At 41.2% G+C, this 27,112-nt stretch overlaps 1 protein-coding gene across 1 annotated transcript; it reads right to left on the reverse strand.

Annotated features, from left to right (window-relative positions):
- Window positions 1-623: 623 nt before the first annotated feature.
- wnt7ba (wingless-type MMTV integration site family, member 7Ba) lies at window positions 624-14,629 on the reverse strand. The gene is made up of 4 exons (XM_033976277.2): window positions 14,351-14,629; window positions 11,623-11,849; window positions 4,478-4,749; window positions 624-2,404 (listed from the first exon to the last, which is right to left on the reverse strand). The coding sequence occupies exons 1-4, from the start codon at window positions 14,431-14,433 to the stop codon at window positions 1,925-1,927; spliced, it is 1,062 nt and encodes a 353-aa protein (XP_033832168.1). The 5' UTR covers window positions 14,434-14,629; the 3' UTR covers window positions 624-1,924.
- Between the last annotated feature and the right edge of the window lie 12,483 nt (window positions 14,630-27,112).

The raw sequence follows: 27,112 nt of genomic DNA on the forward strand, positions 1-27,112 counted from the left end.
ATTTAAAACCGATTTAGCCGCAGAGGACACGAACAGCCTTGATAAAAACAGGATTTTGATGAGAGAGTGAGAGCGTGAATCAGACCAGAAGCATTAGTTTGCAGAATGACACCCCTGGGTGCTGCTCGCGTTGCTGGACAAGCTGAATGGTCTTGACACCCTAACAATGCAGTGCTTTACAGGCTGGCCCGTACCCAGCCCCACCCTGTTTTTTCTGCCTCCGATTTTTAATGACAAAATGTATTGAAACAATCGGCTGGACTCTGCGCTCAATCCGCCCTCTCAGTGTAGGGAGCTTATGTGGTTCCGGTCCCCAGGATTTCAGACGGCTAACAAAACAGCTGTTACTCGCGCTCCACTGGCTGGCTGCAATGCTTTTCAGGCCCACAGGAAAGAGCCTGTGTCTGCTGAATGAGGTGGCCCGTCCCTGGTCTGGGCACCTATAATGTATTAGAGACACATCAGGCAGGGGCCAAACGCACGGGTTTCCCATATAAGAGGCCTTGGACAGACTGCGCTGGTGTGAAGCTCAAGGCCGTATGCTAATCACAAACCGCTTTGGAGAAGGGAAACAAGTGTGACATTAGTTTGAGGCGAAGGAGGAGGATCGTGTTTAACTTGTAAAAAAAAACAACACTGCTGACCAGGTTTATTTAGTAAACACATTTTACCACATAAAAATGAATAAAGCCAAGTTGCAATCTGAAGACAGCAATAAGTCTTGATCTAAAAGGACATCAGTAAACACAAACTGAACTCCAGTAACTGTTTGGCTTTTTGCAGAATAGTTTAATGTTACTTAATTACAACTGTGAGCACAGTAGTCCTTGGTTTTGTAAACACTGGATAAATTACTTTGTTGGCTATGTAGAAACATACAGTATGGTAAAACATTTACACTGTACAAGTTCAGACTGGCTTACATACAATAACTTATTGTTTCTCTGAAAACGCTGACAATAATAAACACTTGTAAATAATGACTCTTGTTTTAATCTTTAAATGACATAAAGTGCCACGTTCCTCATATAAAAATATACTCTTCAGCTTGTTTTGAACGTTACATAAAGCCTAAATAAACATGAGTGAATACATTAAGGGTTTTGTCCAAAAATAGCTTTGAGCCTTTGATCCTCGTCCCCTTGTGGTCGGGGCAGATGCCTAAACCGCTGGAGCCTTGTGTAAGCACAGGCCCATGTGAAATTCCTCATTTGTGGAATGTCCAATGTATCTGAACGTGATTACACCTCTATGGAGCGCAATGAGGCCTGAATGCTTTTCTCAGAAGTCAAGAGCCCTTCACAAAGCAAACAGTCAAAATATTGGGATGGAAAGTGTCATACAAGCTGACCGTCAGACGCTTTAAATAGTATGTGGGTATTTTAGCCCGGGGCCCCTAGTAACAAGGGCCTGGGCCCCAGGGGGACAAATGTCTATGAGGGATCTGAAAAACTGAGAACTATTCATCTCGTCAACCTCCCATGCCACTGTTCAAGTGCAAAGGAAGAAGTTTAAAGACGATGCTAAAACATGCTCTGGAGCTTCAAAACAAAAGGCTTTTGAGTGTGTTCTCTGAAGGCCTGTGGGCCTGAGCATCTTTGACATAAATACTTTTATTTTCAGTGTCAAACATACAGTGTGAGTTTACAGTTGCCACATGAGCTACAATTCGCTGTTATTGGCAGTCACGAGCATTTCCAGTTCATGCTTCAATATGAACCACCACTTGTCACTTTGTCTCATCTTTCAAAGATGTTTGTCCTCCTTGTTTTGCTTCGGCTCCCAAACATCAAGCCTCGCATCTTTCATTTCATAATTGTCTTTCCTTAAGTATATTCCCAAGGATGCCAAAATGTGCAAAATATAGAATAAATACTTCCAAGTTCTTCACTTCAAATTGAAAGTCCCTGTCTGCTGCTCTCCCTTATTTGCATGTGAAGACCTCTGATCTTTCGCTGCACGTGTTGCACTTGACGAAGCAGCACCAGTGGAACTTGCAGTTGCATTGCCACACTCGGGTGTACTGGTGGGAGTTGAACCCTCGCCCGCAGCACATGGCGTTGCACCCGTCTGAGCCGGTGGACGTCCCGTTACAGAGCCTGCCTCTCGTGCCCGTGCTCCCCGTGACCTTGTCCTCCTCGCAGTAGTTCGGAGAGCGCTCTAGATACACCAGGTCTGTGTCCGTGGGCTTCTGGTATCCGCGCGCCATTTTGAGACGCAGGAAAGACGGCTGTCGGAGGCGGGACGCTCGTACGGGCTCCACCTGCACCGCCTCGCTGTAGCGTTCTTTCAGCAGGTAGCCGATCTCCCTGAACTTGGGCAGAGTGATCCAGCAGGTCTTTGTGGTGCAGGAGCCGGACACGCCGTGACACTTACACTCGAGCTTCATGCGCTCCTCCAAGATCTGGACACAGAAGAAGAGGGAGTTCAGCTTAGGCCTGGGACGATACTGAAATTTGATTATCATGACCAAAATAAGTGCAATTACATCACGATTATGATTAAAGTTGTTATGGATACGAATAATTATAGCTTTAACTGAGAATATTACAGATGAGCAGGGCCGTCGACTGAAATTTGAGGGCCACGGGACAATAAGCCTCACATGGGCCCCCCCGTAATACAAATTAATAGGAAGAGGGTCCAATTCTGGGCCCCCTAAGACCCTGGGGCCCCGCACAACAGACCTCTTTGTCCCCACCGTTGACTCCCCGGTGGATGAGTCACTTTTTTCTGCACATTCTGTTCGTATAACGTCGATTATCTTTGTTTGCGATTATCACGATTATATAAAATGTCCCACAAACGATTATTGTCGACCCTTTTAATCACGATAAATGATGTATCAAAATAAAAACTTTAAACTGCGTAATCACAGGCCTGTCTCTATATCGATTAAAACAGTACTTTTTTGAGGGGTCAGTATTTATTATGTGCATATGCGCGTTTTCTTTGCACAACTGAGACATTTTTGGTTATTTTTTGGCTATAAAAGGTCAAATAAATAACTCGTATGACTCATTACAGATGCAAACTAATGACTTAAGTGTTTCCTTCTGCTGTTTATTTATTTCAGCTCATGATGGTTTAACAGTATTGTAGATTTAGAAGAGTTTTTGTGGCTTAAATCTCCTTTTGAGTTTCAATATTATCGTTTATCGTCTGTATTTACTTCGGCACAATATCGAACTTCAAAACGTGTTATCGGGAAAAAGAAAATGGACAATGTTTTAACAATTTAATATATGTATTAACTAGTTACTTTTACGTTTAATTATTTAAGCTAGAGTGACACCGATGGCGGTAATTGAGGCGTTAGCTAACATAAAGACAAAAAAACTGAACACGTTTTGGCTAAGACGCTACGGCGAAACATTAACACCACGATTTCGATTGGATCCGATTCATAGATTTTGTATTTTTCTGGTAATTAAAGTCAACTTCTTCCTCTTCGTCTGAAAAATTCCCTCGTTACTGATTGGTTGACTCCAGCTGTCACTCATTTGGAGCCTTACAGATTCCAGCCAATAGGAGGAAAGCGAGCGGGAAAAGCTCTCTGTGTTTGAGCAGCGGCGTTAAAAAGAGAAATAGCGACCATCACCGTGACGGCACGATCAAAACAGCAGATCGTCACAGGGATGAGCTCATAATTCGATTTAATGGTGCGTAATGAACTGGCGTTTTTCGACTCGATCCTGGTGAGAATAAGTCATAATCCAGCCCCGACGAGAACATCGCACTAACACTGACCTGTGCGTTTCTGCAGCTGTTTATGTATAAAGTTACTCTGCGGTTTGAACCTCAGATTTAACATAAAATACAGTTCTCCCTTTAAGTTTCTCCGCTCGCTCTTTCACTGCAGCGTCTTAAATTGCTCTTGTCAGACATGTTATTCTTCATATGTAGGAAATGTTCTGATTTGTTTATTTCGCACATTAGTTATATCCACAAATGTATTGTAGCCAGAATGGAAACAACACATTTTTGGAGTGAAGTTTGACTTTGTCGGTGAAGGACTCCGAGCCCAGAAACGCTGACAGGACTTTACTGTGTTTCCCGTCCAGCCGTCCTGCTCTCTGATCGTCTTGCGGTGGTTTAGAAGGTTCAGCCGTCGTCTGCAGAGATCCCCCACGGCTCATTGTTCTGCGCCACAGACACTTTACCTCATGTTCTCCACCACACGTTCACCATCTCATGTTCTCCACCACATGTTCTCCATCTCATGTTCTCCACCACACAATCTTCACCACATGTTTTCATCACACGTTCTCCATCTCAGGTTCTCTCTAATATTACATGTTCTCTATCATGTTCTCCATCACGTTCTCTATCACACGTTCTCCATCACATGCTCTCCACCACAGATTCTCCATCTCATGTTCTCGCTCATATCACACGTTCTCATCACACGTTCACCATCTCATGTTCTCTATCACACGTTCTCCACCACACGTTCTCCACCACATTCATACCGTACCTTTCTTCCCGCCTCGTTGTTGTGCAGGTTCATGAGTCGTCTTGCGTTCTTCTTGATTTCTCGCGCGTCCACAAACCTCCTGGAGAACTCCACTCCGTACTTGACGTCGGCGGAGCAGCCTCCCCACTTCCAGCCCTCCTCCTGGTCGTGGTATCCCTGTTTGTCCCGGTCGCAGCCGCACTGGCTCAGGTTGCCCTGGCTACAGGCGGCGGTGACGGCGTGGGCCACTCCGGCCGCGGTGATGGCGTAGGTGAAGGCCGCCTCCCGACTGCCTGGACACAACAACATGAACCATCTTCAGAAAAACTGTTTTGGCTTTTTGTTTTACTTCAAAGTTAGTGCGATGTGTGGCTACAGGACAGACATGGGACGATACTGAAAACGATTATATCACGATATTTATTGTTGCTAATGTTTTAAAAATGTTCTGGATTTGATATATTTTAATATTATGAATAGTTTCCATATTTAAACAACTGCTGAAGTGAAAACAACAGGGATCTAAAGGAGAACATCAGGGAGAAGTCGTTTTTTTCTCCACATTCTGGTAACAAAATGGCGTTTATCTTTGTCGGCGATTATCACATTACCACAAACGATTATTGTCAACCCTCTTTATCACGATAAACGATATTATTGTTTATCGTCCCATCACTATTACAGGACCAACACAGAAACACACACAAATATAAGAACTTTAAATATTTGACCCTGTTTTCCACTACAATAAATGTATAAAACTATAATAGGGTCTAAAGAGCCACATGCGGCTCTTTTTAAAGCCTCCAGTGCGGCTCTTTGCACTTTGATTGACATGTCTGAGTCGTCCAGGTTTGATCCAGAGTAAAACGCCAAAAGTAAAATCTGTCACTGCTGGAGTAAAGACGTTTTTCTGCTCATCCAAGACGCTTCTTCAGTTCACTCCAACAACTTTTTTGTCCAGTTGACAGATTTTACTTTCAGCTTTTACCACATGGATTTGGATTTTTGACTTACACTTTATTCAATAAGTTTGTATTTGACAGTATTTGTAGCACAACCAAAGCATATTCAGATTAGTTTTACGTTTTTATATTTGTTTACTATGCGTCTGAGCAAATCCCATGCGTAAAATCGGAAAGAATAATGATCATTTTGAGTAAATATTACACATAAAATGCACCCGAATGCAGGAAATTACATATAACTTGCTAAAACAAAACCCAGACCCCCCAAAAAACACTTCAAATCCAGAAAGTCCAGAGAAATACAACATGTTACATATTCTTTATAACGTGCTAATAGCTGCAAACAGTTGACTTCTTTCAAATTCGTTTCACTTTGTCTCGTTACTCGTAAAAAACGTGGCTCTTTCTGTCTTTCATTTGTTTTAAAATGATCCAATGTGGCTCTTTTAAAGGTCACAAATCTCCGGTTTATAACATATGTAGATCGTAATTGTGCATTTTGTTCATTGTAAACAGAAATGCTGATTTAAAACGTCTGAATCGGTTCGTTACACCCACAAATACAAGTCTGAGGACGTCAATTATGAAGCGACGCCAAATAAAACCTCGTCTTTTATGCGATATGTCCAATTTTAGAGTTGTTTTTTTGTCGTTTAAGTGCTTTTTGAAAACGTATTAACCGTCTCTCGTCTTGACGTACATGTCCTCAGGTCTAACACCGTACATCGCCCTCATTTTAAGGTGTTTTCTCATTTGAGACGGGCAAAATAACCGCACTTAGAAACGACTATCGCCTTTGGACTCGGACGCTCCCTCGGTCAGTTCGGTTTGGACCCGCGCCGACGCCAAACGTTTATTATAAATCTCCTCTTTCCCCCCCATAGTTTCCTTCTCCGTCGAGCAGAAAACCTAAAAGTCCGAGCTTCTAAAACACGTGTCAAACGCAAGGCCTGTGGGCGAAATGTGGCGCGCCGTGTCATTTTACATGGCCCATGACAAGGTAGATTAAAAGTTATGACTATCTTAAAATGTCAGTTTATCAGGACAGACATATTTTTTTACATTTATGAACAGGCATATGCAAAATTTATAACGCAAATACGTAATAAATACAGAAACAGTTAATGAACAAGTTAAAAAAGTTGTTTATTTTTACATCTGGCAGTTTGAGGGGAACCATTTTGCCGACGTGGCCCTCGTTGAAAATGGGTTCGACGATCCTGTTCTAAAAGGTCAAATACGTATAGCGTGTATCTCAAAAACGAGCGAACCCCCCTCCTCCGCTTGGACAACGGCGGTCTTTTCTCTATTACGGCACGCTGTCTTTATTCTGTTGCACTGGCGTCGCTCCAGTCTGACAAACTGACATGGAAAACCTATTGGGCTTGTGGTTCTCTTGGTCCATAATTCATAACAAACTCTCCACTCCTCTCTCATCAGGCGCAATCCGTGACCCATTCCATTATGTTGTACAGGCTGCGTTTGGGGCTGTTGGGCCTTTGCGAGGGCCAAGCAGCCATCTCCTGACACTATGATTTGTTTTGATTGTTGGGGCTGTGCACGCAGGCTTTCATTGTTGCCATCCAGCTGCTGTAGCTGACTTCAATTAGTGGTTAACATGAGGATCTCTGGCCTTTTTCTCCTCCTAATAACTTCACGGGCCTAGCAGGTCAATCGCAGTGAGACCGTTCGCCACACAGAGGTCGGTTCACGTCAAAGCGAGACAGAAGTATGGCAAAACCGCAACGGCCCCAGCTACTGCCATTTTGAATATTCGAAGTCTAAACAAGTTGTGACTCCAAAAGTTATTTTTCTCAAGTTATTGTGAATTTTGAAATACTTAAGCTGCCCACGCGGCGCAGGCTCGGTCGAGGAAAGGCGAGCCGCTGCGTCGACGACCGTGATTAATAAAGGTAGTTTAGTCTCGCTGCGAAGCAAAAAATCGATTTAATGAGATTTGAACCGTTTCGTCATCGTAAAAGTCATGTTCGAAGTCGTGTTTTGATTCGTTCTTTCTGTATCTTTATTTATTCAGAGGAATCCGATGAGAGAAATCGGGCTAAATTTCACGGACGACCTTTTTAAAATCAAATACAAACAGAAAAACAAGCAAAACGAAGAAGTATACAACGACAACAAGTCCATATAAAGCATTAAAACAAGAGCAGTTTGTAAAATCGACACTTGAGTGCTCTGAAAACCCCAGTTTCACCTACCCCCTTTCCCCGCCCCCTGCTCTAGACTCTTCAATTATTCAAACGATTAGTAAATGATAAACAGGCACATTTTTATACAGCGTTTTTCGACCTTCAAGTCACTGAAAAAGCGCTTTACATCAAGGAACCACTCACACATTCACCGGGGCGAGATGGGTTGAGTGTCTTGCCCAAGGACACGACGACAGTATACGTCTGTGCGAGCTGGAATCGCACCGTCGACCTGTGGATCAGTGGATCTCAAGCTCAAGATTGTTCATGTAGGCGCACTGTGTCTTTAAAAACGTATTTGAGCTCATCTTGTTCCGCGATCAGTGACAATTCCAACGACTAACTGCTTTGTGTTAATTCTGCATAACGCACAAGTAGTTCCGGCCGCAGGTAAATCACATTCTCTGTATCACTGCTCTGACGTCACCGTAGCAACGAGTAAACAAATGCTTAACTGTAGAACGCAGGGACTAGCTTAATTTAAAAACACTATAATGACGGATAACTGATATTTCTGTCATTTCTGTCACATAGACTGTTTATATAAATGGACGTGGCTAACCTGCTAGCCGCCGCCGCGTTACAAACAGGAAGTGAGCATGAGCGCCAATTCACTTTACATCGAAAAAAAAGAGTCTTAAATGTTCGTATTAACCTGCTCTTTCACTTTTGTGTCTGTAAATCAAGATACGAACTTTAATAACAGACAAATCAGGCGCCTTCTTTCCCCGAGGTCCCTCCCGCTAGCGTTAGCAACAGGTTTGATTGACAGCGTTGCTAAGCGTACACACCCTGCTAAACCAGAAGGGGCGTTACCTTCAACAGCCTCGCTCTGGATCGGCTCTTTGGTTGCTATGATACTCGCGGTCGGAATTCGAAATATGCAACTCGGGAACAAATTAGCCGCTATAACTGCTAGCGTCGACGAGCTCGTGATCGTTTAATTCACGCTTATGCCTGTTTGCGTAACTTTGTATTTGAAAATTTCAGTTTCACCTTTTCCCCAGACTCACAGGTGATGCGCGTGCTTCCGTCGCCGCGCTAAAACGACGCTAAAATGACCCAACGCTCCGCTCTTCTTCCTCCTTGTCGTCGTTTAACTCACATTCTGTTTACCCCACGTTTTAATTGAGTCAGCGAACGGCCAACGCACTTATTCCAGCGGTTTCTTTTGAGTTCATTTACATGTCACTGGAGAATAGAGATATTTCCCTTTGACAATAGAAATAAAAGCGCAGAGTCGGGTCTGCTTGTCTCCTCTGAGGAAGAACGTGATTGGTTCCAGAGCTGTGAGATTAAAGACGAATCCAATGCCATAGAAAAACCATAACAAAAACCATAACAAAACATTTTCAACTCAGATGTAATTTATGTAAGTGGTTCCTCAATGAGCTTCTGAGAAAGAGGCAGGCGAGCGCTCTTTGTTCGAGTCTTGAAGCTGCGTTTTCTCCGGGCTTTCTTCATAATCCTGCAGTGCAATGTTATGACAACAAAAGGAACTGTCTGCACACAGCTCTAATGGCTTTATTAGCCGCACAATCTGCACAATCTGCACGAGTTTTTCATAGAAGCCAGTGTCGGTGTGGACCAGGAGTGGAACATCTACTCAGTTTTGTTACTTTTTCATGTGATAGTATTTTATTTTTTGCTCAAATATCTGTAGTACGCGTTTAAAAGAGTAAAAAGTAAGTATTTCACGTGGGTTTTGGGCTCTAACAAAGCTTCAAATGTAGTAAATTTAAAAAGATTTGAGCTAATTTGTTGAGCTAAAACAACAGATTTATTTTTTATTTGTATATTTTGGGGTTTTTTTTCAAATTATAAACGTGTTAAAAAAACAAACTCAGACTTTTCAGCAGGTCTCAGACAATAATAAAAAATACTTTTACTTTGCAGTCCTGTTTAAAGAAAACAAAACAAAAAAACATAGTGGAGTAGAAAGTACAGATACCGCTCTCAAATGTAGTGAAGTAAAAGTAAACAGTACTTAAGTAAAGCACTTTATTACTTATACTTCAGTACATTCCACCGCTACTTCATCCAACTACATCTGTCTCCACTCCGTTATACACAAACACAATACTAGTACTTTATCTTGTGTTTACACCTGAATTACATCCGTGTTCTGTGCTACTTTTACACACAACCGGGTAAGTACACACACTCACGTTACTGTATAGAGTAGATTTCTGGAGTAATTGTACTTTTTGGAGTGAATTTTAACCATCCACTTGTGCTTGAGTGTATTTTTAGACATGTAATTGTATTTGAGTGTGTGTAAAATCGTAGGAGTTAAGGAAAAGTCATAGGGATTTACAGTCCGGACACGGCACAAGTCCCAGTCGTCCCAGTCGTCCCAGTCGTCCCAGTCGTCCCAGTCGTCCCAGTCGTCCCAGTCGTCCCGGTGTGTTTTTGTGACGTCTCTGCTCCTTCACACACGTCCTGGGACAAACATCATCGCTGCTCCCTCTGCTCTGATTGTCCTAAACTCAAAGTATTTAAATATTGCTGTTTAAAACTAGTCTGAGTATTTTTTTTTTCTGTTTAAACTGACAGATCTGAAATGCCACACACACACAGACCACATGAAAACTGGGACCAGACCAGGACCAGACCAGGACCAGACCAGGACTAAACCAAGTCCAAATCATGGACTAAACTGAGCTCAAGCAGGACCAAATAATGACAAGAGTGTAACTAAAAAGTAACTAGTACTTTGAGTATGCAAGTGTTTATATTTATCCATGTAATTGTAGTTTTACTTTTTGTTTTGCCACTGTGCCTTTGTACTAACACTTAACGCTGTTTTTACTAACACTTAACACTGTTTTTTACTAACACTTAACGCTGTTTTTACTAACACTTAACACTGTTTTTTACTAACACTTTACGCTGTTTTTACTAACACTTAATTTTTTTATTAACTCAATGCCGTTTTTGTTATAAACACATTTTTGTTAACACTTAACACTGTTGTTGTCATTTACACTTAACACTGTTTTAATTATTAACACTTAACCATTTTTGCCATTAACACTCAACACTTTTTGTTGTTAACACTGTTTTGTTAACAGTTTGTTATTAACACTATTTTTGTATTAAGACTTAACAGTTTTTTGCTATTTACACTTAACATTTTTTTAAGTGTTTGTTATTAACACTGTTGTCTTTAACACTTAACACTGTTGTTGTCTTTATCACTTAACACTGTTGTTGTCTTTATCACTTAACACTGTTGTTGTCTTTATCACTTAACACTGTTGTTGTCTTTAACACTGTTGTTGTCGTTAACACTGTTGTTGTCTTTAACACTGTTGTTGTCTTTAACACTTAACACTGTTGTTGTCTTTAACACTGTTGTTGTCGTTAACGCTGTTGTTGTCGTTAACACTGTTGTTGTCTTTAACACTGTTGTTGTCGTTAACACTGTTGTTGTCGTTAACACTGTTGTTGTCTTTAACACTGTTGTTGTCTTTAACACTGTTGTTGTCTTTAACACTTAACACTGTTGTTGTCTTTAACACTGTTGTTGTCTTTAACACTTAACACTGTTGTTGTCTTTAACACTGTTGTTGTCTTTAACACTTAACACTGTTGTTGTCTTTAACACTGTTGTTGTCTTTAACACTTAACACTGTTGTTGTCTTTAACACTGTTGTTGTCTTTAACACTTAACACTGTTGTTGTCTTTAACACTGTTGTTGTCGTTAACGCTGTTGTTGTCGTTAACACTGTTGTTGTCTTTAACACTGTTGTTGTCTTTAACACTGTTGTTGTCGTTAACGCTGTTGTTGTCGTTAACACTGTTGTTGTCTTTAACACTGTTGTTGTCTTTAACACTGTTGTTGTCTTTAACACTTAACACTGTTGTTGTCTTTAACACTGTTGTTGTCTTTAACACTGTTGTTGTCTTTAACACTTAACACTGTTGTTGTCTTTAACACTGTTGTTGTCTTTAACACTTGTCGTCACGGCTCGTTCTAAGACTGACCTACTCTGAGCTCTTGTCCGAACACCGTCTTCTCTCCGAGGGCGGAGCAGTTCCAGCGTCCGTATCTGAACTGATACTGACACTCGTCGATGCCGAGCTGCGCCCCCTCCCCGATCACGATGATGGCGTCCGGGCGACTTTGGCACAGCGCCCTCTGTCGCGGGGCCAGTCCTGGGATCTTATTACAGATGATGTTCGCCCCCAAAGCCACCACCGAGGACAGCGCCCTGCGGACACAACACACGGACTGTAAGAAAACACGGAGCACGTTTGGGAAGCGGGAAAACGGAAAACATTTTACGACGAAACATAAGAACGATTGAGTTTGAGTAACGAGTGTTTACCGAGCCTCACTCTTAACTCTAAACAACCCTGAATTCTTCTTAATACACAGTTAGTTCATTATGAGTTAGGCGTTTGTTCATGCTTTATTAAGGATAATTAAGGTGTAGTTACTATGAAGTTACACTACAGGAGCATAAGTTCTACAGGGCGTCCGTAAAGTCGTAAAATTTAATTCTAAAGCCAATTGATAAGATATATTTGCTTATTTCACACACAAATATTATTCGGTCCATAGTTTAAAAAAAGAACAAGATACAAAAATATATCAGCACAAGGCAACGAAGTGAGTCCATAAGGTTCATTAAAGAGTTTGGCATCTCGGAGCGGCGTATTAATCTGATTTGTTCTGTTGTTCTCAGCGTTTATAAAAGTTTTTAATCGCACTTTTGAATGAACTCCTAAGAAACGAATCGTACTCGAGAAAAGGCACAGCGCGGACCACGGTTTATCGAGACAAAACGGATCCAAAGACGAAACGAAACGACGACAAACTATGGTAAAAAGTACGGTAATAAATAAATTAAATTAGGTAAAACACTAAATACATCTGATCAACTGTCTTTGTAGGTAAATTTTAAAACTGTACAGAGACTTTACGGACACCGAACAGTATTTATATGAAGAAAACTGTTATTTCGGTTTACGTTTGTAGCTGCATCGCCTTAAAACACTCCATTAAACACAACATTTACGCCGCGATAGTGTTCCTCAGCAGCAGAAAGCAGGGTTTGGATTTGTAAGACACATTTGTGGTTCTTGAGCGCGTTTTGCTCCACATAATCCAAGCTGTTTGAAACGCCTCGTTACACGCCCGTTTCCAGAAAAACCGTGGCACATTTATTGTAAAAACCTCTAACACCAATACTTCTGTTTACCCACATCTCGGACCACAATTTGAGAATCCCTGCCATGGTACAAATACTAGTAACCGAATGAGCGTAAGTGACCTAATGAGTGAAGTAACTGTGGCAACATTTACACAGACATCACAGGCAATTACGCACAGGACTCCAAGACGGAACGCAAAGGTCTTTTATGAAAATTTAAGTCAATATATTACTGTCAGCTTTTCCTGTTACAATGAGCCAGAAGCAGGGCAGTTCTCAGATTGAGGACATGTCTTTCTTGTAATGCCATAGGCGCTCATTACATAGGCCTGTGCGCATGAAATAGTCCAAATTCACCCTTTTCCATATGGCCCATTCCATTACTGCAGCTATTATAGTCTAACGAGGTGCGCCTTTGACGGGAGTGCTGCGGCGTGACGCGTAAATCCATCAGAGCAGGTTATCTCATCAGCTTTACAACAATGAAATCATTTTGACAATTTAATATCGGATTCGGTCACTCTCTCCGATCACTTTTTATAGGCCTAATAGTGCGCTTATGAGTAAAGACACGCGGCATTACAATAGGGGAAACGTGGGAAAAACCCGGACGGAGCACGTGTTGGAGCCGTATTCCGTCGTGAAAATGCACAGCTAATAAAGTGGGTTTATAGTCACGGCACTGAGACGCGTGTGAGCTCCGGGGTTTGGACAATAAGACCCGATCAGGAGTCGGGAGTCGGCAGCAGAGACGTGGTAATTACGCATTACTCTTGACATTACACTGACGAGATACAGCGTGCGTTTCCTCAAAGGTGTTTTGCGTTTTTACGTATTTTTATGGACATGGTAAAAGGGAATTTCAAATCTGTCAACTGGACTAGAAGTTGTAGGAGTGGAGGCGTTTGGCTGCACATCCACGTCCTTCAGTTCTGGTCAGATTACTGCTGGACGCTGATTTCTATCCGTTTGAAGGGTTGTTTATGGAGATGGCATTACGCACGGTTTACGCACGGTTTACGCACCTGTAACTGTTAAATCGATGTAATTACACCGCCTTATAACTATTTGAAGGGTTGTTTATGGAGATAGATTTACGCACCGACAACATTTGAACCAATTTAATTACACTGCTTTATATTTGTCTGAGTGGAGTTAGCATTACGCACGCTTTACGCACCTACAACTTTGGAACCAATGCCTTATATCTGTCTGAAGGATCCTTTATGGAAATGGAATCACGCACACTTTACGCACGCTTTACGCACCCACAACTTTTGAACCAATGTAATTAAACTGCCTTATATCTGTCTGAAAGGTTGTTTATGGAGATGGTTTTACGCACGCTTTACGCACCTACAACTTTGGAACCAATGCCTTATATCTGTCTGAAGGATCGTTTATGGAGACAGCATTACGCACACTTTACGCACACTTTACGCACCTGCAACTTCTGAACCAACGTAATCAGACTAAAGCTCTTTTTGTGCCACAGGTGCGAGAGACAAACCGCCGCACAGAATTCACACTGATACATTGCATAAAGTGAGACGTACAGGTAGCTACCGCTGGTGAGGATGAGGAAGATCTGTGGGTAGTAGACGGACAGCAGCGCACTGCGAGACGAGATGATGAGCATGGTTGCGCATTGAATAAGTTGGATTTCTCTCTCGTTGTTTTTTTAAAAAATGCCACAAAGGGAAACTTCTCAAAAACGTTAGATCCTTATACGGAGAGAAAGTTTTCCACTCGGAGGTGATGGGATGAGCTAAAGCAGCGCTGCGCCTCCCCTGTCTGCGCTGTCCATGTGCCGGACACCACAGGCTGCTGCATCCCTCAGGCCAAAGCGCGTCTGTCACCTGGATGCGCAGAGCAGGGCTGGACCAGACAGAGGGGTGGGCGCGTGGAGAGGAGGAGGAGGAGGGATGGAGGAGGAGGAGGAGGAGGGGGGGGCGCTGGTCTGGTGGTCAGAGGCAGAGGCGTCCCGTTCACATCTCCAAAAGAGACAGAGACAGTGCGCGTTTGAGTATCACCACGTCCAGCACCATAAAACACCCAGAAGTGTCTTGTTTTGTTCCTCTTTGAACTTTGACGTGTTTATTTCCTGCCTTTTTCTTTGTTCTGTGGGTTTTATTCCTCTGAACTCAACCAGAACATGTCATTCATTCATCCAACTCGCTGTGAGGTCGATTGTACAACAGTGCGCCTCCTAGTGGTGCGTAAGGGAACATGTCACAACTGACACATGTATTTTTATCTCACATTCCTATGTTTTTAATCCTGTATTATCCTTTGTTTGATATGTTGAGAATATTGCAGATTTTGTTGTTGCTGTTCTTGATTTAATAATGAAAGTTTGGTTCGGACAGTGAATATCTTAAGGATCTTACATCATTAAAGCTGACAACAGTAAAAAACATTCCCAATCTTACCCGTTTGGCCACCAGCTCAAAACTGTACTAAGTTTTTTTAAGGACACACGGGGAGAAACCTCTTGGAGCCTGGACTCAGAGCGAGGCCGTCTCACACTGACCTTTTTGGGCCACATACCAACGCACAGAGATAAACCCAATAAATGTGTCCTAAAGGGAAATATCAATCACTAGAACAAAGAGGGAGCTGGAGCTGGGCAGCACCTTTTCATTTGGGATCGTCAGAGCTGCCAGCAAAGCATTCTGGGAGTTAGAAGTGAACTCAAGGGGCAACGTGTGCGGTGTGCTGCCCTGTAGAGCGCGCGTTATCGAAACATAATCACAAATACTCTTTAACCTGCTGCTTCTGGATGTATTTTCTTATCATTTTCAAGCTCTCCCAGTACGGGTGACGGGACCAGGCTAAGTTACTGGTCAGATCTGTGGAGAGGCCAGTCGGTCAGTCTGTCCCAGGGCAACTGTGGCTACTATAGCATCTTAACATCTCTGCGTATGGAGTGAATAAAGAACGCACAGTGCTTTTTTTGCTGTAAAAAACATGTAATTAAATATATATGTGATTGAGATAATTTTAATGCCATATTGCGGAACTTTTCAGGCAAAGCAGAAGCGTCCATGTACACACGCGGGGGTAAGAAGTGAAATAGTCCACCGCTGCTTTATTTCACGTTGATCTAAAACAAATAATTTAGATTTTAAGATGATTCATTTAAAATACATGCATTTAAAGGTTCATTACGTAACTTTTCTGGCGGGCGGAGGGTCCACCGCCTGCTCGTTTCCGCGGAGATGGTGTTGCTTTGCCCGTAACACGTAAAAATATCTTGCGTTTATTCAATTAAAGTGGTTTTAGTTCTGAAAATATACCTCGAAAAGCATGTGTCTTATGCTGCCGCGCCACAGATCTGACGTGGAACTTGACCTGGCGTCGTTCTCATGGAGACGCCGTTTACCGTGGAACATTCCAGGCAAAGCGGTAGCGTCTCCATGGAGATAAGCAGGTGACGGACCCTCCACCAGAACAAACTGCGTCTTTAACAGAATCTGCTTCAATGGAAAAAATAACGTCATGTTTTTTTTTAGTTTTTTTTTTTTAGGTCAACGTTTCAGTTCGATTTGAAAAGAGACAGTGTGGAATCTTTGGCTCACGGTCAGCAGGGTCCAGTCCAGTCCGCTCGTAGGCCGTTCGTCTCTCGCTCTCCCTCTCTTCCTCCTCTTTTTCTTCCCTCTCTCCCCTCGTCTTTCTGTCCAAATAAGCCTCCTGACCGCAACGCCAGCGCAGCACTTAGGCGTCCTGCTCTCACCGTCCTGGCTCTGTTTCTTTTCACGTCTCCGCGCCGAAGATGAAGCGGCGCAGAGAGAAGCGGAGAGAGTCAGAGCTGAGGAAGCATCCAGGGCATCTGACGCGATTATCCCGACACTAAGCGTTTCAGGGGTGCGTCAAATAAAGTTGTCACAGGTTTGATAAAGTAGAGACGTTTACGTTTCAGGACGGGACACTTTCAAACCCAGACGTTTTTAGCGCGTCGCTGTTTGTGTGGACGCCACCAGGGGACAGGCTTGGACAGGAAACATATAAAGCCGGGCCGGGTTAGTACTGGGACAGGAGACGTCTCAAAAATAGTGAGGTTGTGTCCTTAAGCAAGACACTTCATCCTCACTGTGTCTTCGGGGCAGCTGTGGCTAAATTTCTTGTAAACTTTGAGCGTCTGGAAAAGCTCCGTTTAACACTAATGTTTTATAATAATGTTGAAAATTACGGCCGGTCCATTTAATTTGATTTTGTATTTTTAGAAACAAATAAAAAATGGCCTTTTATATTAATTTTCCTGCACATAAACAGTAAAGACTTTAAATCTTTGACATTTTAAACAAAAAAAAAGGTCTCGTCTGCTCCAAACCGCGTGCTTTTCCTGACCTCTCCGCTGTAAAACTCGAGCCCATCACTGACCATTAGACGTGACTGAATCTAAATATTGATTAAAATGTGTTTAACTTTAAAGTCGTGTTGAAAAATTGCAGTTTTATCAGTGTCGTTACGAAAGAACAAAGTGTCACGCAACATCTAATAATAATAAGAATGCATCTGCTTTGTACAGCGTCTTTTTGGCACTCTGCTGGTAAGATTCTACTGTCGCCACAGCTGCCCCGGGCCAGACGGACAAAGGTGAGGCTGCCAATCTGCACCATCAGCCCCTCTGAACCTGCACTCACACACACACAACTCACACACACACAACTCACACACGAGGCGATGTGTGTGAAAAGTGTCGCCTAAAGACACAACAACAGTTTTTTTTCACTGTGGCACCTGATGACGAGTTCAGACTTTGGCGAGTTCGGGCTTTGGCGAGTTCGGGCTTTGACGAGTTCGGGCTTTGACGAGTTCAGACTTTGACGAGTTCAGACTTTGACGAGTTCAGGCTTTGGCGAGTTCAGGCTTTGGCGAGTTCAGACTTTGGCGAGTTCGGGCTTTGGCGAGTTCGGGCTTTGACGAGTTCGGGCTTTGACGAGTTCGGGCTTTGACGAGTTCAGGCTTTGACGAGTTCAGACTTTGACGAGTTCAGGCTTTGACGAGTTCAGGCTTTGGCGAGTTCAGACTTTGGCGAGTTCAGGCTTTGGCGAGTTCAGACTTTGGCGAGTTCAGACTTTGGCGAGTTCAGACTGGCGAGTTCAGACTTTGACGAGTTCAGACTTTGGCGAGTTCAGACTTTGGCGAGTTCAGACTTTGAGTTCAGACTTTGGCGAGTTCGGACTTTGGCGAGTTCGGGCTTTGGCGAGTTCAGGCTTTGGCGAGTTCAGGCTTTGGCGAGTTCAGACTTTGACGAGTTCAGACTTTGGCGAGTTCAGACTTTGACGAGCCGCGTGGTCAGAACGTAACGTCTGTCTGACAAAGAACCAGAAGGAAACAACAGTAACTTGTGTTTTCAAAATGACAAACATATTGCAGTAAATTTTGAGTTATAACGTCGGTTTACACGATGGACTCCACGAAGATGCCACTGCGCCGTCTGGAATGTTTCACAGTATGGCATTATAGTTACGGATCTCCATGGAGAACCAAGATACTGGTCAGATCTGCGGAGAGGTGACCCCGATCTCACTAATAATGTCTGCATGTGTTTAGAGTCATGACACGGGTTTACGATGTAGTCACTGTGTTGTGTGAAACAGAGAGTCCTGGACATACCTCGTCCTGGAGTCGGTCACTTCTTCTCATTCTCATTCTTCTTCTTCTCCTTCTCCTTCTTCTTCTCACTTATCTTCTTCTTCTTACTCATCTTCTTCTCATTCTTCTTCTTCTTTTGCTTCTTCTTCGTCGTCTTCTTCTTCTTCGTCTTCATCTTCTGCTTCTTCTCATTCTTCTTCTTCTCCTTCTTCTCATTCTTCTCATTCATCTCCTCCTCATTCTTCTCATTCATCTTCTTCTCCTCCTCCTTCTCTTCTTCATCTTCTCCTCCTCCTCCTCCACATTCTTCTCATTTATCTTCTTCTCATTCTTCTTCTCCTCCTCCTTCTCTTCTTCTTCTCCTCCTCCTCATTCTTCTCATTCATCTTCTCCTCCTCCTCATTTTTCTCATTCATCTTCTTCTCCTCCTCCTTCTCTTCATCTTCTCCTCCTCCTCCTCCTCCTCCTCATTCTTCTCATTCATCTTCTTCTCATTCTTCTTCTCCTCCTTCTCTTCTTCATCTTCTCCTCCTCCTCATTCTTCTCCTCCTCCTCTCCCTCCTCCTCCTCTTCTCCTCCTCCTCCTCCTCCTCCTCCTCTCCCTCCTCCTCCTCTTCTCCTCCTCTTCTCCTCCTCCTCCTCCTCCTCTTAAACAGTAGACCTTCTTTGACGCTCCCTGACCTCCCTGTGGATCATTGCCGTGTCAGGTCTGTGTAAACCTGCACGGGGGAAATTTAATGGAGCTTTTAGTTTGAGCAGGAGAAACTCTGATAAGTGCAAATGTAAACGAGACGTCAGTGTTTCATTTCTCTGTCCGACTTTGGCAAACACAAATAAACTGAGAGGAGAAATAATAGACAGACTTAAATTATGACCTTGTATTTCGTAATGTTTTCTGGAGCTGGTCTGCATCATTAAAGTTGCACTGTGTAACCTTTTAGTGAAGGATACGCCAGCTGCTCGTCTCCATGGAGATGTTCTTGTTCTTGTCTGTTTATTCTTCCTGCTGTGTGGAGGGTCGTCTCTTCACAGATCTGGCCTGTAACTCGACTGAGTGGTGTCACCGGGTGGTCTCTTTAATGCCATACCGTGGGACATTCCAGGCGACACAATAACATCTCCATGGACACAAGCTCGACTATAAAAGTTACACAGTGTGCCTTTAACTGCATACGATGACTTTACCAAAGCTGTGACATTTTTTAAACTTAAAGATTTAACATGTAACTTTCCCTGACCCTGTTGTGTGTCTGTGCTAAATGTTTACACTTTCACTTTGATGAATTTGTTCTGGAATGTTCCGTACATAAGACCAGACTGTGTCAGATCTGCACGGGCCCCGGGGCCAGAGGCATTTGACCCAAACCTCAGGGACAGGGCCTGAAAATGACCCAGTCTGGACATTAAAATGATGTTAAACACAAATGTACATGGGCACACTGTCACACTCACACTGTCACACTCACACTGTCACACTCACACTGACACACTCACACTCACACTGTCACACTCACACTGTCACACTGTCACACTCACACTGTCACACTCACACTGTCACACTCACACTGTCACACTCACACTGTCCCACTCACACTGTCCCACTCACACTGTCACACTCACACTGTCACACTCACACTGTCCCACTCACACTGTCACACTCACACTGTCACACTCACACTGTCACACTCACACTGTCACACTCACACTGTCACACTCACACTGTCCCACTCACACTGTCACACTCACACTGTCACACTCACACTGTCACACTCACACTGTCACACTCACACTGTCCCACTCACACTGTCACACTCACACTGTCACACTCACACTGTCACACTGACACACTCACACTCACACTGTCACACTCACACTGTCACACTCACACTGTCACACTCACACTGACACACTCACACTGTCACACTCACACTGACACACTCACACTCACACTGTCACACTCACACTGTCACACTGTCACACTCACACTGTCACACTCACACTGTCACACTGTCACACTCACACTGACACACTCACACTGTCACACTCACACTGTCACACTCACACTGTCACACTGTCACACTGTCACACTCACACTGTCACACTCACACTGTCACATTCACACTGTCACACTCACACTGTCACATTCACACTGTCACACTCACACTGTCACACTCACACTGTCACATTCACACTGTCACATTCACACTGTCACATTCACACTGTCACATTCACACTGTCACACTGTCACACTGTCACACTCACACTGTCACACTCACACTGTCACACTCACACTGTCACACTCACACTGTCACACTGTCACACTGTCACACTCACACTGTCACACTCACACTGTCACATTCACACTGTCACACTCACACTGTCACATTCACACTGTCACACTCACACTGTCACATTCACACTGTCACATTCACACTGTCACACTCACAGTCACACTCACAGTCACACTGGCATTTTGTGTACACGTAGTGTACATATTGTGTACATGTGTGATACGTTCACACACATGTTGTGTACATGTTGTGTACATGACTCCCATGATGCAGTGGGGCTGTTTACATGTCGGCCCGGGGAGGCACTACTTTGTAATCTCTGATAATTTACTATTCACAGCATGAACCAAACATGAAAAACTGACACAAATGATTTCCAAATTTGAGTGAAAATAGCAGACTCCAGAGAGCAGAGTCCGAGCAGCATCTTGAACCTTTTGGAAACAGATGAAGCCACAGCATAAAAACAAAACAGCTCCAGATTTTTAAACAGCGCCACGAGTCGTATAAATGTCTGCAAAAAGATCCTTTTATGTAAATGGGATTTATGTTTTTGACTCTGTCGAGCTGCAAACATCCTGCAGATGATGGAGAAAAGACACAAGTCTGTCAAACAGGTTCTTCAGTGTAGACACAAGAAACAAGAATGTGGCTCGTTTTAAGTTCAAACCAGCCCATCTACAGTAATTATGTTCTACATGTGTTACATAAAACTTTTTCTACATATTAAAGGTGCTATATGACACAAAACTGACTCTTGTAGCTTTATGTCATGTTATAATGTCATTTCCTCATCACAAACAGACCTGGAGTTGTGTTTTGTTTCATTCACACGTTTAACGCACAGACAAACCTGGATATTTAGGCCCAGTTCTTCTCTCAAACTTAAAGTCACTGTCAAGTCAATGGAATGAAAATGGGCTTTAAAGTAACTACTGTTTAAACCTGCGCAGTATAATAAAAAAACTGAATAACATAATGATCGATCATGATTTTTGCTTCCGTTCAATTTAATTTTGTCTTATAAAAAACAAAAAAAAAAACGGCTTTAAATACGATTTTTCAGAACATAAATTATAGGCCTACAGACATTTAGTTTAGTTATTTCATTATTAAAAACGGCTCCATTTTACTCCTTCAAAGTCTGAACTCTGCTCCAAACGTCTCAAATAAAATTACAAGTTGTTTTTTTTTTATACAGAAGATTTAAAACAACTTGAGCTGACCAAAACGCTTCACATAAAAGTCAACATAAAACAAATGGATAACATGATACATAAGAAAAGAACGAGAAAACACCAAAATATCCTGTTTAGCTGGAATTAAATGCCAGGGAGAAGAGGTGGGTTTTCAGTCTGGTCTTAAACTGCATTGAAGACTGAATTAATTGTTAATTTAATACAATTTCCCGCTGGTTAAATGAATGAAGGAGGAGGACTTTAGGACCAAGTCAGATACAAACAAAGTAAGAGTCAGAGAACACCCTTGTCTTGTGCTTCACTTGTTTTGTTAAGAGCAAATGTTCCATCTGTGCAACCAGATTTATGAATGACTTTTATGCCGAATATGACACAACACATAATAATTAACAAAATATGGAACATCAAAAACAAGAAATGCAGAGTATAAAAGACAAAACGTGTTTGAAAAGAAGGAGGAGGAAGTTAGAAAGAGATAAAAGACTGTTTGAAAGTTAATGGATTCCAGGTCCATGCAGTCAGGCGAGACGCTGCAGAAGAACAGGAAAACATCTGAAACTTAGAGAAATGAATTTGAAACTTGTTCTAAAGTTCACTCACATAAATGTAAGAAACTCATTTATTTTGTCCTGTAAAGTTTTCATATAAAAATAAGACGTTTTATGTGGGAAAAACTGACAAATTGACCATATTTGGGACATTCAAAGCAGAAACGTGAAAAGAGATGGGTTTAAATAGCTTGCTTCTTTTTGTTGTCATATTAGATACTAAAATATATTCAGAGGGGATGTTGGATCTTATTTAGTATTTGAGTAAACTAGATCTGACTGAACATTTGCTTAAAAATTGAAATTTTGCCTAATTTTTTTGAGTTAAAACTTGAATAAATCAGACTCGGAATTAGATATTAAAAAATCCTTCTGTACATTTCGTCAAAATCTTGTTCAGTATAAACCTGTAAATTTTGAGAAGATGATCTTTAAAGTGACACTGTCCTGTTGAACTCTACAGAGGCAGGTGGATTAAAGCAAATACTAAAAAGACTTTTATTATTTGGAAGAAGTATTCAACTTTGCTACTTAAGTAAAAACACAAATACTGGAGCAAAAAAAACAAAACAAATTCAAGTAAAAGCATCACATAAAAAAAAAAAAGTATTAAAGCACCTGTTTAAGAATGTACTTAAAAGTATTAGAGTAGAGTAAAAAGTATTTCATGCAGACTTTGATTTTGATAAAGATTTGTACTGAATTTAGTTTAAAAAAAATTGGGTTGTGTTTGTTTTTTGTTTTTTTTAGCTGTTTTTATTTATTTATTTATTCTTTGTTTGTTTTGGGTTTTTTGTTTTTTTTTAGCTGTTTTTATTTATTTATTTATTCTTTGTTTGTTTTGGGTTGTTTTTTTAGCTGTTTTTATTTATTTATTTATTCTTTGTTTGTTTTGGGGTTTTTTTTAGCTGTTTTTATTTATTTATTTATTATTATTATTATTTTCAAATTATGAGCTTGATCGAAGAAAAAAAAAATCCTCAGCTTTTTCAGCAGCTCTCAAAAAATCATTTAAAAATACAACTTTTATTTTTCAAACCTGTTCATAAATGTACATTGCTCTCAAATGAACTGAAATAAAACTGAAATGTGGTAATGATTAAAAACACTCCTTAGATCTGGATTATTCTGACACTTTAACACTAATAATATCCATATAACACCTTCACATTCCCTGATCACATCTCACAGTCTCACCCTTGATCCTTGTGTTTCCTCTAGTCTGACAGCAGAGGGCGCCCCAGCCTCAGAAAACCTCTGTCTTCTGTCCCAGAGGCGCAAAATGTCTCCTTCACTCCAGCGAAAACTCAACAAAAACAACTTCAGGACAACCACTTTTTACCATATTATTACAAAACTTTATCTTACACACAACTGAAGATAAATGTGTGTGTAAAAGTGTGTAAAAGTGTGAAGTAACTGTGCAGATCATAGAGTAACTTTACATTTATTATACCTGGATTTGGCTGTTTTTTTCTCAGTAATATCCATGTTTATTTTTACACAGTATTATCTTTGCAGTTGTATGTTACTTGTAGTTTTCAGAGTTAAGTATTGACGTGCAGGGTGTGTTATATTGACGTCCTGCAGGGGGCGCTTTACCCCTGTGTTTGGGCCCCTCTGAGAGAAGAGAAGTACCACTGCTCCTCTGCACTTCCACCATCTTGGGTCCTGTCATCACAAGCTTTGGATTTATGATAAAAACACGACACGATGTGGATTTAACCACGAGAAGATGAAGTAAAAGTACAAATACTGCAGAGAAATACTCAAGGGAAAGTTCAGATACTGGAGTGAAGAAATACTCAAGCAAAACTGCAGATACTGGAGAAAAATACTCAAGTAAAAGTTCAGATACTGGAATAAAGAAATACTCAAGTAAAAGTTCAGATACTGGAGAAAAGAAAGAAATACTCAAGTAAAAGTTCAGATACTGGAGAAAAGAAATACTCAAGTAAAAGTTCAGATACTGGAATAAAGAAATACTCAAGTAAAAGTACAGATACTGGAGAAAAGAAAGAAATACTCAAGTAAAAGTACAGATACTGCAATAAAGAAATACTCAAGTAAAAGTTCAGATACTGGAGAAAAGAAAGAAATACTCAAGTAAAAGTTCAGATACTGGAGAAAAGAAAGAAATACTCAAGTAAAAGTTCAGATACTGGAGAAAAGAAATACTCAAGTAAAAGTTCAGATACTGGAGAAAAGAAAGAAATACTCAAGTAAACGTACAGATACTGGAATAAAGAAATACTCAGGTAAAAGTATCAAAGGACAAATCTACTTAAATAAAAGTACAGATACAGCAAAGAGCAAAGAAAAGTAAAAGTATCACATGAACTATCTACTGAAGTAAAAGTATTAAAGTATCTGTCTAAAAATGTACTTAAAGAGTAAAAAGTATTTCATGCAGATTTTTGCTGATCTTTTTGTTTCTCTGTGACAAAAATACATTTTGAGAAACAACTTTTGAACAGGAAGTTTAAATAAAGCATTTTATTTATGTCCTAATGGAAGACGGGGCGGGATTTAAAAAGTTTTCTTCTTCCTGCTCCTTTTTGAGCTTAAATAAGGAAAAAAAAAGTGAAATGTGCCATAAATGAACTGGAAATAAATAAATAAATAAATAAATGAAATGAAATAAAAAGTGACAATTTACACCAAAGAACAGGATGAATTCAATCAAATATTAAAAAGGCCATTTTATTTTAAGAACAAAACTGCAGCAAAAACACACTCAAGTAAAAGAACTGCTTTAAAATATCTACTAAAGTAAAAGTATTAAAGTACCTGTTTAAAAATGTACTTAAACAGTAAAAAGTAAAAGTATTTCGTGCAGATTTTGAGTCTTTAAAGCTTCAAATGTGGTGATTTTGATAAACATTTGAGCTGAATTTTGTTCAACAGAAACAACTGAATCAATCTTTTTTTTCCAGCTGTTTTTATTTGTGTATTTTTTTATTTTTTTTTTTGTTGCTCAAATTATGAAAAAATAAACCCTGAGCCTTTTCAGCAGCTCTCAGACTATAATAAAAATACTTGTACTTTTCAGTCCTGTTCAAAAATGTAGTGGAAAGTAAAAAGTATCCGCTGTAAAAATCTACTTAAGTACAATTTTTAGGTATGTGTAGTTTACTTTTACTTCATTACACTGATTAAACGTGTATATTTTTAATCTCTCACACTTTTTCACACCAAAGTCAAAGATTTTTAAGAGAAAAAAAAACAAAAAACATGGATTTTTTTCCCCACGTGCTGCAGTCAGTGTCATTAAAGTTCTCATTTTTACTCTGGGGATGTTCATGGGGTTAATGTTCGGGGTCACTATGCCGCGTTTGATGCTCCGAGTGTCATTTTGTTGGTTTCTACGACGACGGCTAAAAAAAAAAAACACAACAAACTTTGACGGAGCAAAACAGCAGCGAGATCGAAAACGAATAAAACGGACAAATACACACAACCTAAGATAATATTTGGATTTGCGAGTATCATCAGATCTAAACCCGGGATTTATCAGGTCTAAATTAGAGCTAAACTTGTTTGCGTTCGTTCTACGTTAGCATTAGCTTTAAACTAGCTTATCATTTGCTCAGTTTCATTTTTAGTTTAGTTTAGATCCTCGGAAAGTCAAATATTATCCCAGGTCATCTCTAAAATGACACAAAATTATGAAAAACATTTAGTTATCACGTGCGCATAGACTGTATATACAAGCGGACATAGCTAACATGCTAGCCGCCGTGTTCTAGACCGGAAGTGAGCTTGTGCGCGCTTCCGGCTCCATTTACTCTGGTTCTTTTTGGTCTTAAATGTTCGTATTAACCCGCTTTACATGATCCTGGTGTTTTTATTTCACTATTGTGTCGACAATTCAAGATATGAACGTTAAAAACAAACAAATTAGCTGCCCTTTTTTCCCCCGAGGTCACTCCCGTTAGCGTTAGCAACAGGTTTGATTGACAGCGTTGCTAAGTCTCCGTGTTAACAAGAGTCTAATTTTACTCGTTATTTGTGTTGTTTAAATTTGTTAATGACGTTCCCAGTTTAGGCCTGAGGTTTTCACTACTTTTTTTCATAATTATTCGGACGTTCCAGCCCAGCAACCGTCTTAACCAATCAGTGATCAGCTCTTCTCACTCCTCAACCAATCAGGATTCACCAGCCGCCAGCGGAACTTTAACAGTGGTCAGTTTTGTGTTTTGGGACACTCGCTCCTTCCGTCTTTTCTAACTTTGGACTTCTGAAATTGTTCATGTGTCCTTGAGAACCGGATTGCCTCTTTGGTTGCTATGATACTTGCGGCCATTTTGTTTTTTGTTATAAGCTAAAATTTGACCAGCAGAGGGCAGAATACGCAATTTTTAATGACCTTTTAATGATACTATTTCAAAACTGGTTTACTGGAACGACCCCGCTCTGCGTCAGAAGCGTAAATTAGTTTCAGAATTACAGTTTATCGTTTATTTTCCTGCAGCGACGCGCCGTACTTCGTGACAACCGGAGGTACGCGCGCCGCAGTTTGCGAAACACTCATGTCATTCTTAATCACTCCACCCGAAAACTAAACCCGCTTTATCCTTTTCTGTGTGACTACTGCTTTAAAGGCACTGCACCCAGTCGGAGTGCGGGGGTAGATCAGATGCCCTGTCCGGTCTCGGTCGTTACTCGCGCGTGCGGTG

The sequence above is a fragment of the Periophthalmus magnuspinnatus genome, chromosome 12 (assembly GCF_009829125.3).
Source record: "Periophthalmus magnuspinnatus isolate fPerMag1 chromosome 12, fPerMag1.2.pri, whole genome shotgun sequence".
Classification (NCBI taxonomy): Eukaryota; Metazoa; Chordata; class Actinopteri; order Gobiiformes; family Gobiidae; genus Periophthalmus; species Periophthalmus magnuspinnatus.

Bases quoted from the DNA above. Each gene is read 5' to 3' on its own strand.
- wnt7ba (XM_033976277.2), bottom strand. From the start codon at position 14,433: ATGCTCATCATCTCGTCTCGCAGTGCGCTGCTGTCCGTCTACTACCCA. The intron at 11,850-14,350 runs GTACGTCTCACT...TTGTGTCCGCAG, and splicing joins CTCACCAGCGGTAGCTACCT to GGCGCTGTCCTCGGTGGTGG. The intron at 4,750-11,622 runs GTCAGTCTTAGA...TGTTGTGTCCAG, and splicing joins CGGACAAGAGCTCAGAGTAG to GCAGTCGGGAGGCGGCCTTC.